This window comes from Somniosus microcephalus, chromosome 12 (assembly GCF_052327205.1).
Source record: "Somniosus microcephalus isolate GS21.2 chromosome 12, FLI_Smic_1.0, whole genome shotgun sequence".
NCBI lineage: Eukaryota > Metazoa > Chordata > Chondrichthyes > Squaliformes > Somniosidae > Somniosus > Somniosus microcephalus.
In genome coordinates, this window is record NC_140998.1 from 11,237,108 (window position 1) to 11,249,235 (window position 12,128).

At 47.4% G+C, this 12,128-nt stretch overlaps 1 protein-coding gene across 1 annotated transcript in view; it reads left to right on the forward strand.

Annotated features, from left to right (window-relative positions):
- jag2b (jagged canonical Notch ligand 2b) overlaps positions 1-12,128 on the forward strand; it is a 224,705-nt gene that overhangs the window by 104,022 nt on the left and 108,555 nt on the right. Inside the window, 2 exon segments of the mRNA XM_086004168.1 lie at positions 1,370-1,624; positions 3,260-3,320. Coding sequence (XP_085860294.1) covers positions 1,370-1,624; positions 3,260-3,320 — 316 coding nt within the window.

Here is a 12,128-nt window from a genome sequence, read left to right on the forward strand (position 1 = left end):
CCGATGGACGGGTCACATTATCCGCATGCCCGATACGAGACTCCCAAAACAAGCGCTCTACTCGGAGCTCTGGCACGGCAAGAGAGCCCCAGGTGGGCAGTGGAAACGCTTCAAGGACACCCTCAAAGCCTCCTTGGAAAAAGTGTAACATCCCCACCGACACCTGGGAATCCCTGGCCCAAGACCGCACAACGTGGAGGAGCAGCATCCGGGAAGACGCTGAACACCTCGAGTCTCTGCCAGGAGCAAGCGGAAGCCAAGCGCAAGGAGTGCACGTCAACCCAAGCACCCCACCCACCCGCCCCTTCAACCACTGTCTGCCCCACTTGTGACAGAGACTGTAGGTCCCGCATTGGACTCGTCAGTCACCTGGGAACTCATTTTTAATGTGGAAGCAAGTCATCCTCGGTTCAGAGGGACTGCCTAAGAAGAAATTTGAACCAGACCATTCGGGAGTGAAATCAGGAAGCACTTTTTCCACTCGAAGGGTAGTATAAATTCAAAGCTCTCTCTCAAAAGGCTGTGGATGTTGGGGGTCAGTTAGAGAGTTCAAGACTGGGATCGATCTATTTTTGTCATAACATAACAAGAAATAGGAACAGAAGTAGGCTGTACAGCCCTTCAAGCCTGTTCCGCGATTCAATAAGATCAAGGCTGATCTTCGACCTCCACTCCACTTTCCCACCCGATCTCCATATCCCTCGAGTCCAACAATCTATTGATCTCCGCCTCAACGACTCAGCATCCACAGCCCTCTGGGGCAGAGAATTCCAAAGATTCACAACATTGAGTGAAGAAATTCCTCCTCATCTTGGTCTTAAATGGCCGACCCCTTATCCTGAGACTATGCCCCCTAGTTCTAGATGCTCCAGCCAGGGGAAACAACCTCTCCGCGTCTACCCTGTCAATTCCCCTCAGAATCTCGTATGTTTCAACGTTTCATGTAAAGGTATCCAGGAATATGGAACAAAGGCGGGTAAATGGAGTTGAAGTACAGATCAGCCAGGATGTAATTGAATGACTGAGGAGGCTCGAGGGTCTGAATGGCCTATTCCTGTTCCTACCAGGGATTGTAAGCATACCGCTATCTGGAGTCTGCACCCTCTGAAGAGGATTGGTGGAATGTTACGAAATGCTGTAATGTTCTGATTCCTACATATATAATATAATATAGGGTGGTGGTGGGAGCAGTTTGAGGAGATGAATGAAGAGGATCAGTGTTTTGGACAATGATAAATGGAATTGGCTCGAGTGCATTATTACCCCTCTTTCCCCCTTGTCCCTTGAGCATGTTGGTCCCAATATGCTGCCTTGTCCTCTATATATAATACACTTTGATATAGTCAATGCTTTCTTCCCCTCGTTTTAGGTGAAGGACAACTCATCGAGCGAGCTGCTCACACGGGAATGATCAACCCCGGTGGCCGATGGATGACCCTGCAGCATAACGGGCCTGTGGCTCACTTCGAGTACAGGATCCGTGTGAAGTGCGAAGAGCATTACTACGGCACAGGCTGCAACAAGCTCTGCCGCCCGCGCGATGACTTCTTCGGCCACTACATTTGCGACCAGAACGGGAACAAGCTCTGTATGGAGGGCTGGATGGCGAGCGGCTGTACCAAAGGTAAGAAGTTCCCTGTGTGGCTCAAGCCAAATGGGAGTAGCAAATTGCAAGCTTGAATCTCTGCCCCTATTTGTGGAAACTATCCATTTGCAATACAAGGCCTCAGAGGGTGCAGAGGAGATTTACCAGACTGATGCCAGGGATGAGGGACTTCAGTTACCTGGAGAGACTGGAAAAGCTGGGGTTCTCCTTAGAGCAGAGAAGGTTAAGAGGAGCTTTAATAGTCATTCAAAATTGAGGGTTTTTGGTCAGAGTAAATAAGGAGAAACTGTTTCCAGTGGCAGGAGGGCTGGTCACCAGAGGACAGACTTAAGATAATCGGTAAAAGAACCGGAGGCGAGAGGAGAATTTTTTTTTGCAACATAAGCATGCATTTATATAGTGCCCTCTAACGTAGTATAATGTCCCAAGGTACTTCACAGGAGTGTTATCAAACAAAATTTGACACCGAGCTATATAAGGAAATATTAGTGCAGATGGTCAGAAAGGTAGGTTTTAAGGAGCATCTTGGTTTTAGGGAGCATCTTGGAGGAGAGGCGCAGAGGTGTTCAGGGAGGGAATTCCAGAGCTTGGGGCCTAGATGGCTGAAGGCACGGCCGCCAATGGTGTGGTGACTAAAATCAGGGATAGGCAAGAGAACCGAATTGGAGGAGCGCAGAGGTCTCGGAGGGTTGTAGGGCTGGAGGAGGTTAGAGATAGTTGTGATCTGGAATGTACTGCCTGAAAGCAGATTCAATAGTAACTTTCAAAAGGGAATTGGATGAATACTTAAAGGAAAAATTTACAGAGCTGTGGGGGTGGGTGGGACTAAGTGGATAGCTCTTTCAAAAAGCTGTCACAGGCACGATAGGCTGAATGGTGGCCTTCTGTGCTATAATATTCTATAATTTGGCTGTACAATGGATTGCATTAAAATGAAGATCATGCAACTTCAGAGCAATATGTTGCATTACTTAAGCTTCTTAATGGAGACTTGCAATCAATGCTGTATTAAAACCACCACCAGTGTGGGGCAAAGCAAACCCCGTTATATAGGAGTCAAATTCCATTCCTGATCTCTGGTCGGTGTTAAGTTTGCTGTTTTGTGCTGACGTGAGGGTTGCAATGGTTGTGTTTGGTGTCTGTCGCAAAGGAGGGGATTTTTAGTTGGGGCTCAAGCTCTTCTTCATAGGAACATAGGAATTGCTAGATGAATAAAAACAAGGTCCTGGGAGTTGCCTGGTACAACGATGATGGAGTTGTTGACTAATCACAGCAATCAATCTATCGATTAGTCTACAGCAGACCCAGACATGAGGTGAGGAAAACCCCCAGTGGTCGAGAGCTGGGGAACCAGAGGTCCAGAGTCACCTGTTCCTCCCCTAAGCATGCTACGCTCGCCACACGTCATGTCTCAAATTGCATGCATACTGTGTCCATTACTGATGGGTGGTCACTGGCGAGGACAGAATGAGGCTTGGCTGTAGTCAACTAGCCTGCAGGCACACACTGTGAACATGCGTGAAGAATGACCACTTGAGCATGATATCCTAGGGAAGCGGGCATCAGCCTCTGGGATGTGAGGGAATATGATCAAATCGGTTCCAAGACACTTCAAAGGAATGACCATTTCAGATTTTCTTTTTTTTTTTGCAGCTATTTGTAAGCAGGGTTGCCATTCGATCCATGGCGGGTGTGAAGTCCCCGGGGAATGCAAGTAAGTGAGCTCCACTCTGGTGTAAAAAAAAAACGCTTTGAACCATCTTTCAATGAATAACTGAAATTTGGTGAGTTGGATGCTTTGTGGTTGCAATATTTCTATGGCAGTCAAGTGGTCAAAAAGGATCATTTGGCGAGTGTTTTCATGCATTAAAAAAAACAACTCCTAAAATGCTCTCTGCTTGATTTTGTGGGAAAAGTTGAATTTTAGAGAGACAGAGAAGCCGTTGATGCTTTAAAGGCTGTTAAGCTGACCTCGGCAGAATGGCCGGGGATTGCTGCGATGTTTGAGGTTTGAGTACAGTTCACTTTAGTTTAAATGTGGGAGTGAGCATCTCTGGGATTGCTCAAAGTAAGTTGATGGATTCAATTTCCTTTGTTGTAAGGACAGGCGTCTATACAGCATACTGTACAATGTATTCCGATAAGATGGAGCTCTCGAGTTAGAATGTATACAGGCATGTGCGAGCTCTCTGAATTATAGAATGTGTACAGGAGTGTGTGAACTCACCCAGTGAATTATAGAATGTGTACAGGAGTGTGTGAGCTCTGTAAATTATAACATTTACAATCACTGAAATATAACATGCAGGTACAGCAAACAATTAAGAAAGCAAATGGTATGTTGACCTTTATTACATGAGGATTTGAGTATAATAGTAAAGACATCTTACTGCAATTATATCTTAGGCAGTCCCTCGGAACCGAGGATGAGGCAGTCCCTCGGAACCGAGGATGACTTGCTTCCACATTAAAAATGAGTTCTCAGGTGACTGATTAGTCCAATGTGGGACCTACAGTCTCTGTCACAGGTGGGGCAGACGGTGGTTGAAGGGGTGGGTGGGTGGGGTGCTTGGGTTGACGTGCGTTCCCTGCGCTTGGCTTCCGCTTGCTCCCGGCGAAGAGACTCGAGGTGTTCGGCGCCTTCCCGGAAGCTTCTCTTCCACTTTGTGCGGTCTTGGGCCAGGGATTCCCAGGTGTCGGTGGGGATGTTACACTTTTTCAAGGAGGCTTTGAGGGTGTCCTTGAAGCGTTCCCTCTGCCCACCTGGGGCTCTCTTGCCATGCCGGAGCTCCGAGTAGAGCGCTTGTTTTGGGAGTCTCGTATCGGGCATGCGGACAATGCGACCCATCCATCGGAGCTGATCGAGCGTGGTCAAAGCTTCGATGCTGGGGATGTTGGCCTGAGCAAGAACACTGACGTTGGTGCGCCTATCCTGCCAATGGATTTGCAGGATCTTGTGGAGGCAGCGTTGGTGGTACCTCTCCAGGTGCCTGCTCTTGAGGTGCCTGCTGTACATGGTCCATGTCTGAGGCATACAGCAATGCGGGTATTGCTGCTGCTCTGTAGACCATGAGCTTAGTACCAGGTTTGAGGTCCTGGTCTTCAAACACTCCCTTCCTCAGGCGACCGAAGGCTGCACTGGCACACTGAAGGCAGTGTTGGACTTCGTCGCTGACGTCTGCCCTTGTTGACGGTAGGCTCCCGAGGTATGGAAAGTGGTCCACATTGTCCAAGGCCTTGTCGTGGATTTTGAAGATCGGGGGGCAGTACTGTGTGGTGGGGGCAGGTTGGAAGAGGACCTTTGTCTTACGGATGTTTCGTGTAAGGCCCATGCTCTCGTACACTTTGGTGAAGGTGTTGACGATGGTTTGGAGTTCGACCTCCGAGTGAGCGCAGACGCAAGCATCGTCTGCATACTGTAATTTGACGACAGAGGATGGGACGACCTTGGATCTGGACTGTAGGCGGCGGAGGTTGAACAGTTTCCCGTTTGTTCTGTAAATTAGCTCCACTCCAGTGGGGAGCTTGCTGAGGGTGAGATGGAGCATTGCAGCGAGGGAGATTGAGAAGAGCGTTGGTGTGATGACACAGCCTTGCTTGACCCCGGTTCGTACGTGAATTGGGTCTGTGGTGGAACCATTGGTCAGGATCACTGCTTGCATGTCGTCGTGAAGCAGGCGGAGGATGGTGACAAACTTTTGAGGGCAGCCGAATTTGAGGAGGACACTCCATAATGCCGCATGGTTGGCCTTTGTGAGATCAATGAAGGCCATGTACAGTGGTTGGTGCTGTTCCCTGCATTTCTCTTGTAATTGACGTGCGGTGAAGATCATGTCCATTGTGCCCCTTAGTGGGCGGAATCCGCATTGCGACTCTGGGAGGAGCTCTTTGGCCACTGGCTTTCCCTAACCTCTTTGGAAAGCAAATGGTATGTTGACTTTTATTACATGAGGATTTGAGTATAAGACTAAAGACATCTTACTGCAATTATATAGGGCCCTGGTGAGACCACACCTGGAGTATTGTGTGCAGTTTTGGTCTCCTTACCTAAGGATCGATATACTTGCCATAGAGGGAGTGCAACGAAGGTTCACCAGACTGGTTCCTGGGATGGGGGATTGTCCTATGAGGGGAGATTGAGTAGACTAGGCCTATATTCTCTAGAGTTTAGAAGAATGAGAGGCGATCTCATTGAAACATACAAAATTCTTACAGGGCTTGACAGGGTAGATGCAGGGAGGATGTTTCCCCTGGCTGGGGAGTCTAGAACCAGGGTCACTGTCTCAGAATAAGGGGTTGGCCATTTAGGACTGAGATGAGAAATTTCTTCACTCAAGAGGGTGGTGAATCTTTGGAATTCTCTACCCCAGAGGGCTGTGGAGGCTCAGTCTTTGAGTTTGAATATTAAGGGATATGGGGATAGTGCAGGAAAGTGGAGATACATAGATACATAGAAGATAGGAGCAGGAGTAGGCCATTCGGCCCTTCGTGCCTGCTCCGCCATTCGATGAGATCATGGCTGATCCTTTAATTCAGTATCCCGTCCCCGCCTTCTCTCCGTAACCCTTAACCCCTTTTGCCCGTAGAAATATATCTAATTCCCTCTTAAATATATTTAATGAGCTGGCGTACACTGCCCTCTGTGGCAATGAGTTCCACAGGTTCACCACTCTCTGAGTGAAGAAATTCCCCCTCATCTCTGTCCTAAATGGTTTAGCCCTTATCCTTAAATTATGTCCTCTAGTTCTGTTCTCACCCGCCAAGGGAAACATTCCTTCTGCATCCAGTCTGTCTAGACCTGTCAGAATTTTATACACTTCTATGAGGTCCCCTCTCAATCTTCTAAACTCCAGTGTGTACATCCCTAAACTACATAGTCTCTCCTCATAGGTCATTCCCGCCATTCCTGGTATCAGCCTGGTGAATCGCCGCTGCACCCCCTCCATGGCAAGAACATCCTTCCTCAGATGAGGCGACCAAAACTGTACACAGTACTCGAGGTGTGGTCTCACCAGTGCCCTGTACAGCTGCAGCAAGGTATCCCTGTTCCTGTATTCTAACCCTTTTGCTATGAAGGCCAGCATACCGTTTGCCTTCTTGACCGCCTGTTGCACCTGCATGCTCGCCTTCAGTGACTGGTGTACAAGAACACCCAGGTCTCTCTGTACTTCCCCCTCTCCCAATCTATTGCCATTTAAATAATAATTTGCCCTCCCGTTCCTGCACCCAAGGTGGATAACTTCGCACTTGTCCACATTATAGTGCATCTGCCATTTATCCGCCCAATCGCCCAGTCTGTCCAAATCGCTCTGGAGCTTTCTGGTCTCTTCCTCTGAGCCCACCCCACCTCCTAGTTTAGTGTCGTCTGCAAATTTGGAAATGCTGCATCCGACTCCCTGATCCAGGTCATTAATGTAAATTGTGAACAGCTGGGGGCCCAGGACAGATCCCTGTGGTACCCCACTTGTTACTGCCTGCCATTCAGAAAATGAGCCGTTTATTCCAACTCTCTGTTTTCTATCTGACAGCCAGTTCCCTATCCACGCCAAAACTTTCCCCTTTATCCCATGAGCCTCAATTTTCCATGCTAATCTTTTATGTGGGACCTTATCGAAGGCCTTTTGGAAGTCCAGGTACACCACATCTACTGGCTCTCCCCCATCTATTCTACCAGTTACTCCCTCAAAAAATTCCAATAGATTAGTCAAGCACGATTTACCCTTTGTAAATCCATGTTGACTCTGTCCTATCCTGTCCCCATTTGCTAAGTGCTCCGCTATTTCATCCTTAATGATGGACTCCAGCATTTTGCCCACAACTGATGTAAGGCTTACAGGTCTGTAATTACCTGCTTTTTCCCTACCCCCCTTTTTTGAATAGTGGGGTAACGTTAGCTACCCTCCAATCCATCGGCACTGTTCCCGAGTCTAATGAATTCTGAAAAATCATCCTTAGTGCATCCGCTATCTCTAGGGCCACCTCCTTCAGTACCCTAGGATGCATGTTATCAGGCCCTGGGGATTTGTCCACCTTCAATCCCTTTAGCTTCCTTAACACCATATCCTTAGAGATGAGGTAGAAGATCAGCCATGATCTCATTGAATGGCGGAGCAGGCTCGAAGGGCCAAATGGCCTACTCCTGCCCCTATTTCTTATGTTTTTATATGTATACATAGAATGGTTACATTCGGCCTGTCGAGCCCATGCCGGCAAGAGCACTTCAGCTAGTCCCTCTCACCTGCCCTTTCCCCATAGCGAGAGTTCCAGATCCTAACCACTCGCTGCGTAAAGTTTTTCCTCATGTCGCCTTTGATTTTTCTGCCAATCACCTTAAATCTGTCCTCTGGTTCTCGACCCTTACACCAATTGGAACAGTTTCTCTCTCTACTCTGTCTAGACCCATCATGATTTTGAACGCCTCTATCAAATCTGCTCTCAATCTTCTCTGCTCTAAGGAGAACAATTCCAGCTTATAGAATCATAGAAAGTTAAAGCACGGAAGGAGGCCATTTTGGCCCATCCTGTCCGTGCTGGCCAACAGAGCTATCCAGCCTAATCCCACTTCCCAGCTCTCGGTCCGTAGCCCTGCAGGTTACAGCATCCCAAGTGTATATCCAAGTACTTTTTAAATGTGATGGGGTTTCTGCCTCTCCCGCCCTTTCAGGCAGTGAGTTCCAGACCCCCACAACCATCTGGGTGAAGAAATTTCCCCTCAAATCCCCTCTAAACCTTCCACCAATTACTTTAAATCTGTGCCCCCTGGTTTTTGACCCTTCTGCTAAGGGAAATAGGTCCTTTCTATCCACTTTATCTAGGCCCCTCAATTTTATACACCTCAATAAGGTCTCCCCTCAGCCTCTCCTGTTCCAAGGAAAACAGACCCAGCCTATCCAGTCTTTCCTCATAGCTAAGATTCTCTACTCCCGGCAACATCCTTGTAAATCTCCTCTGTACCCTCTCTAGTGCAATCACATCTTTCCTGTAACGTGGTGACCAGAACTGCACGCAGTACTCTAGCTGAGGCCTAACTAGTGTTTTATACAGTTGAAGCATAACCCACCTGCTCTTGTATTCTATGCCACGGCTAATAAAGGCAAACATTCCGTATGCCTACTTAACCACCTTATCTACCTGGCCTGCTACCTTCAGGGATCTGTGGACATGCACTCCAAGGTCCCTTTGTTCCTCTACACTACTCAGTGTCCTACCATTTAATGTGTATTCCCTTTCCTTGTTAGCCCTCCCCAAATGCATTAACTCACACTTCTCTGGATTGAATTCCATTTGCCACTGTTCTGCCCACCTGACCAATTTATTGATATCTTCCTGCAGTCTACAGCTTCCTTCTTCAGTATCAACCACACAGCAGATTTTTAGTATCATCTGCAAACTTCTTAATCATACCCCCTATATTAAAGTCTCGATCATTGATATATACCACAAAGCCCTGCGGAACCCCATTGGACACCGCCTTCCAGTCACAAACACCCATCAGCCATTACCCTCTGCTTCCTGTCTCCGAGCCAGTTTTGAATCCAACTTGACACTTTGCCCTGGATCCCATGGGCTTTTAACTTCGTGACCAGTCTGCCATGTGGAACCTTATCAAAAGCCTTGCTGAAGTCCATATATAATACATCAAGCACACTACCCTCATCTACCCTCCTTGTTAACTCCTCAAAAACTTCAATCAAGTTTGCCAGACACGACCTCTTAACAAATCCGTGTTGACCATCCTTGATTAACCCGTATCCTTCAGAATTCTTTCCAATAATTTTCCCACCACCGAGGTTAGGCTGACTGACCTGTAATTACTTGGTCTATCCTTTTCTCCCTTTTTAAACAAGGGTACCACATTAGCAGTCCTCCGGCACCACACCTGAAGCTAGAGAGGATTGAAAAATGGTCAGGGCCTCTGCTATTTCCTCTTGCTTCACTTAACAGCCTGGGATACATTTCATCCGGGCCTGGGAATTTATCCACTTTTAAAGCTGCTAAACCCCTTAATACTTCTCACTCTGTTTATTTCATCTAATATTTCACACTCCTCCCCCGATAGCAATATCTGCTTTGCCCCTCCTTTGTGAAAACAGACGCAAAGCATTCATTAAGAACCCTACCGATGTTTCCTGCCTCCACACACACATTACCCTTGTGATTTCTTTAGGTATCCTTTTACTTTTAATATATTTATAAAACATCTCTGGGCGATCCTTGACTTTACTTGCCAAGAATTTGTCATGCTCTCTTTTTGCTTTCCTAATATCCTTTTAATTGCACCCCTGCACTTTTTGTACTCCTCAAGATTCTGGAGTATTTAGCCCTCTGAATCTGTCATACGCCTCCCTTTTTTTTCTTTATCCTACCCTGTATGTCTCTAGACATCCAGGGGGCTCTAGATTTGTTAGTCCCACCATTTTTCTTTAAGGGCACATATTTGGTCTGAACCCTCCGGATCTTGTCCTTGAATGCCTCCCACTGCTCTGACACTGATTTACCTTCAAGTAGCTGTTTCCAGTCCACTATTGCTAAATCCCCTCTGAACTTAGCAAAATTTGCTTTTCCCCAATTTAGAATTTTTATTCCTGGTCTATCCTTGTCCTTTTCCATAATAAAGTCAGAAGTGGGGATGTTCGCTGATTGCACACTGTTCAGCACCATTCGAGACTCGTCAGATACTGACGCAGTCCGTGTCCATATGCAGCAAGACCTGGACAACATTCAGACTTGGGCTGACAAGTGGCAAGTAACATTCGCACCAGGCAATGACCATCTCCAACAAGCGAGACTCTAACCATCTCCCCTTGACATTCAATGGCATTACCATCGCTGAATCCCCCACTATCAACATCCTGGGGGGTTACCATTCATCAGAAACTGAACTGGACCAGCCATATAAATACTGTGGCTACAAGAGCAGGCCAGAGGCTGGGAATTCTGTGGCGAGTGTCTCACCTCCTGACTCCCCAAAGCCTTTCCACCATCTACAAGGCACAAGTAAGGAGTGTGATGGAATACTCTCCACTTGCCTGGATGAGTGCAGCTCCAACAACACTCGAAGCTCGATACCATTCAGGATAAAGCAGCCCGCTTGATTGGCACCCCATCCACCACCTTCAACATTCACTCCCTCCACCACCGGCGCACTGTGGCTGCAGTGTGTACCATCTACAAGATGCACTGCAGCAACTCGCCAAAGCTCCTTCAACAGCACCTTCCAAACCCGCGACCTCTACCACTTAGAAGGACAAGGGCAGCAGACGCATGGGAACATCACCACCTACAAGTTCTCCTCCAAGCCACACACCACCCTAACTTGGACCTGTATCACCGTTCCTTCACTGTCGCTGGGCCAAAATCCTGGAACTCCCTTCCTAACAACATTGTGGGTGTACCTGCACCATATGGACTGCAGCGGTTCAAGAAGGCGGCTCACCACCATCTTCTCAAGGGCAATTAGGGATGGGCACTAAATGCAGGCCTAGCCAGCCAGCGACTCCCACATCCCAGCAATGAATAAAAAAAAAAAAAACTACTTTAAATCTAACAGAATTATGGTCACTAGCACCAAAATGCTCCCCCCACTGATACGCCTTCCACTGCCCAGCTTCATTCCCTAAAACTAAGTCCAGAACCGCCCCCTCTCTTGTTGGGCTTGCTACATACTGGCTAAAAAAGTTCTCCTGGATGCATTTTAGGAATTCTGTACCCTTCACACTAATTTTATCCCAGTTAATATTGGGGTAGTTGAAATCCCCTACTACCTGTATTCCTGCCCTATAGTTTTTGCACTTCCCAGATATTTGCCTACGTATTTGTTTTTCTATCTCCCCCTCACTGGGCGTCTGTAGTACACTCCCAGCAGTGTGATCGACACTTTTGTTTTTCAATTTGACCCATATGGCCTCGTTTAATGATCCCTCCAAATTATCATCCCTCCTCACAGCTGTAATAGTTCCTTTAATCAATACTGCGACCTCCCCCTCTCTCTCTCCTGTCTGAAAATCCTGTAAATAAGAATGTTGAGCTGCCATACCTGCCCCTCTTTCAGCCATGTCTCTAATAGTTATAATATCATAGTCCCAAGTATCTGTCTTGTTCGCTATACTCCTTGCACTGAAGTATATTCCATTTAGTACAGGCAAACCTCCTTGTTGACTACTATCTAGCCCTTGATTCCTCTATCCTTCCAATTTACTTTCTACGTTTTTGTTTTCCAATTCCAGTTTTTCTTCCCTCCCTATTGACTCTATACTTAGGTTCCCATCCCCCTGCCAAGCTAGTTTAAACCCTCCCCAACAGCACTAGCAAACCTTCCCACGAGGATATTGGTCCTGTTCCCATTGAGCTGCAACCCGTCTGGCTTGTAGAGGTCCCACCTCCCCCAGAAACCGTCACAATTCCTCAGGAATCTAAAGCCCTCCCTCCTACACCATCTCTCCAGCCACGCATTCATCTGCTCTATCTTCCTATTTCTGTACTCACTAGCACGTGGCACTGGTAGTAATCTGGAGATTACTAC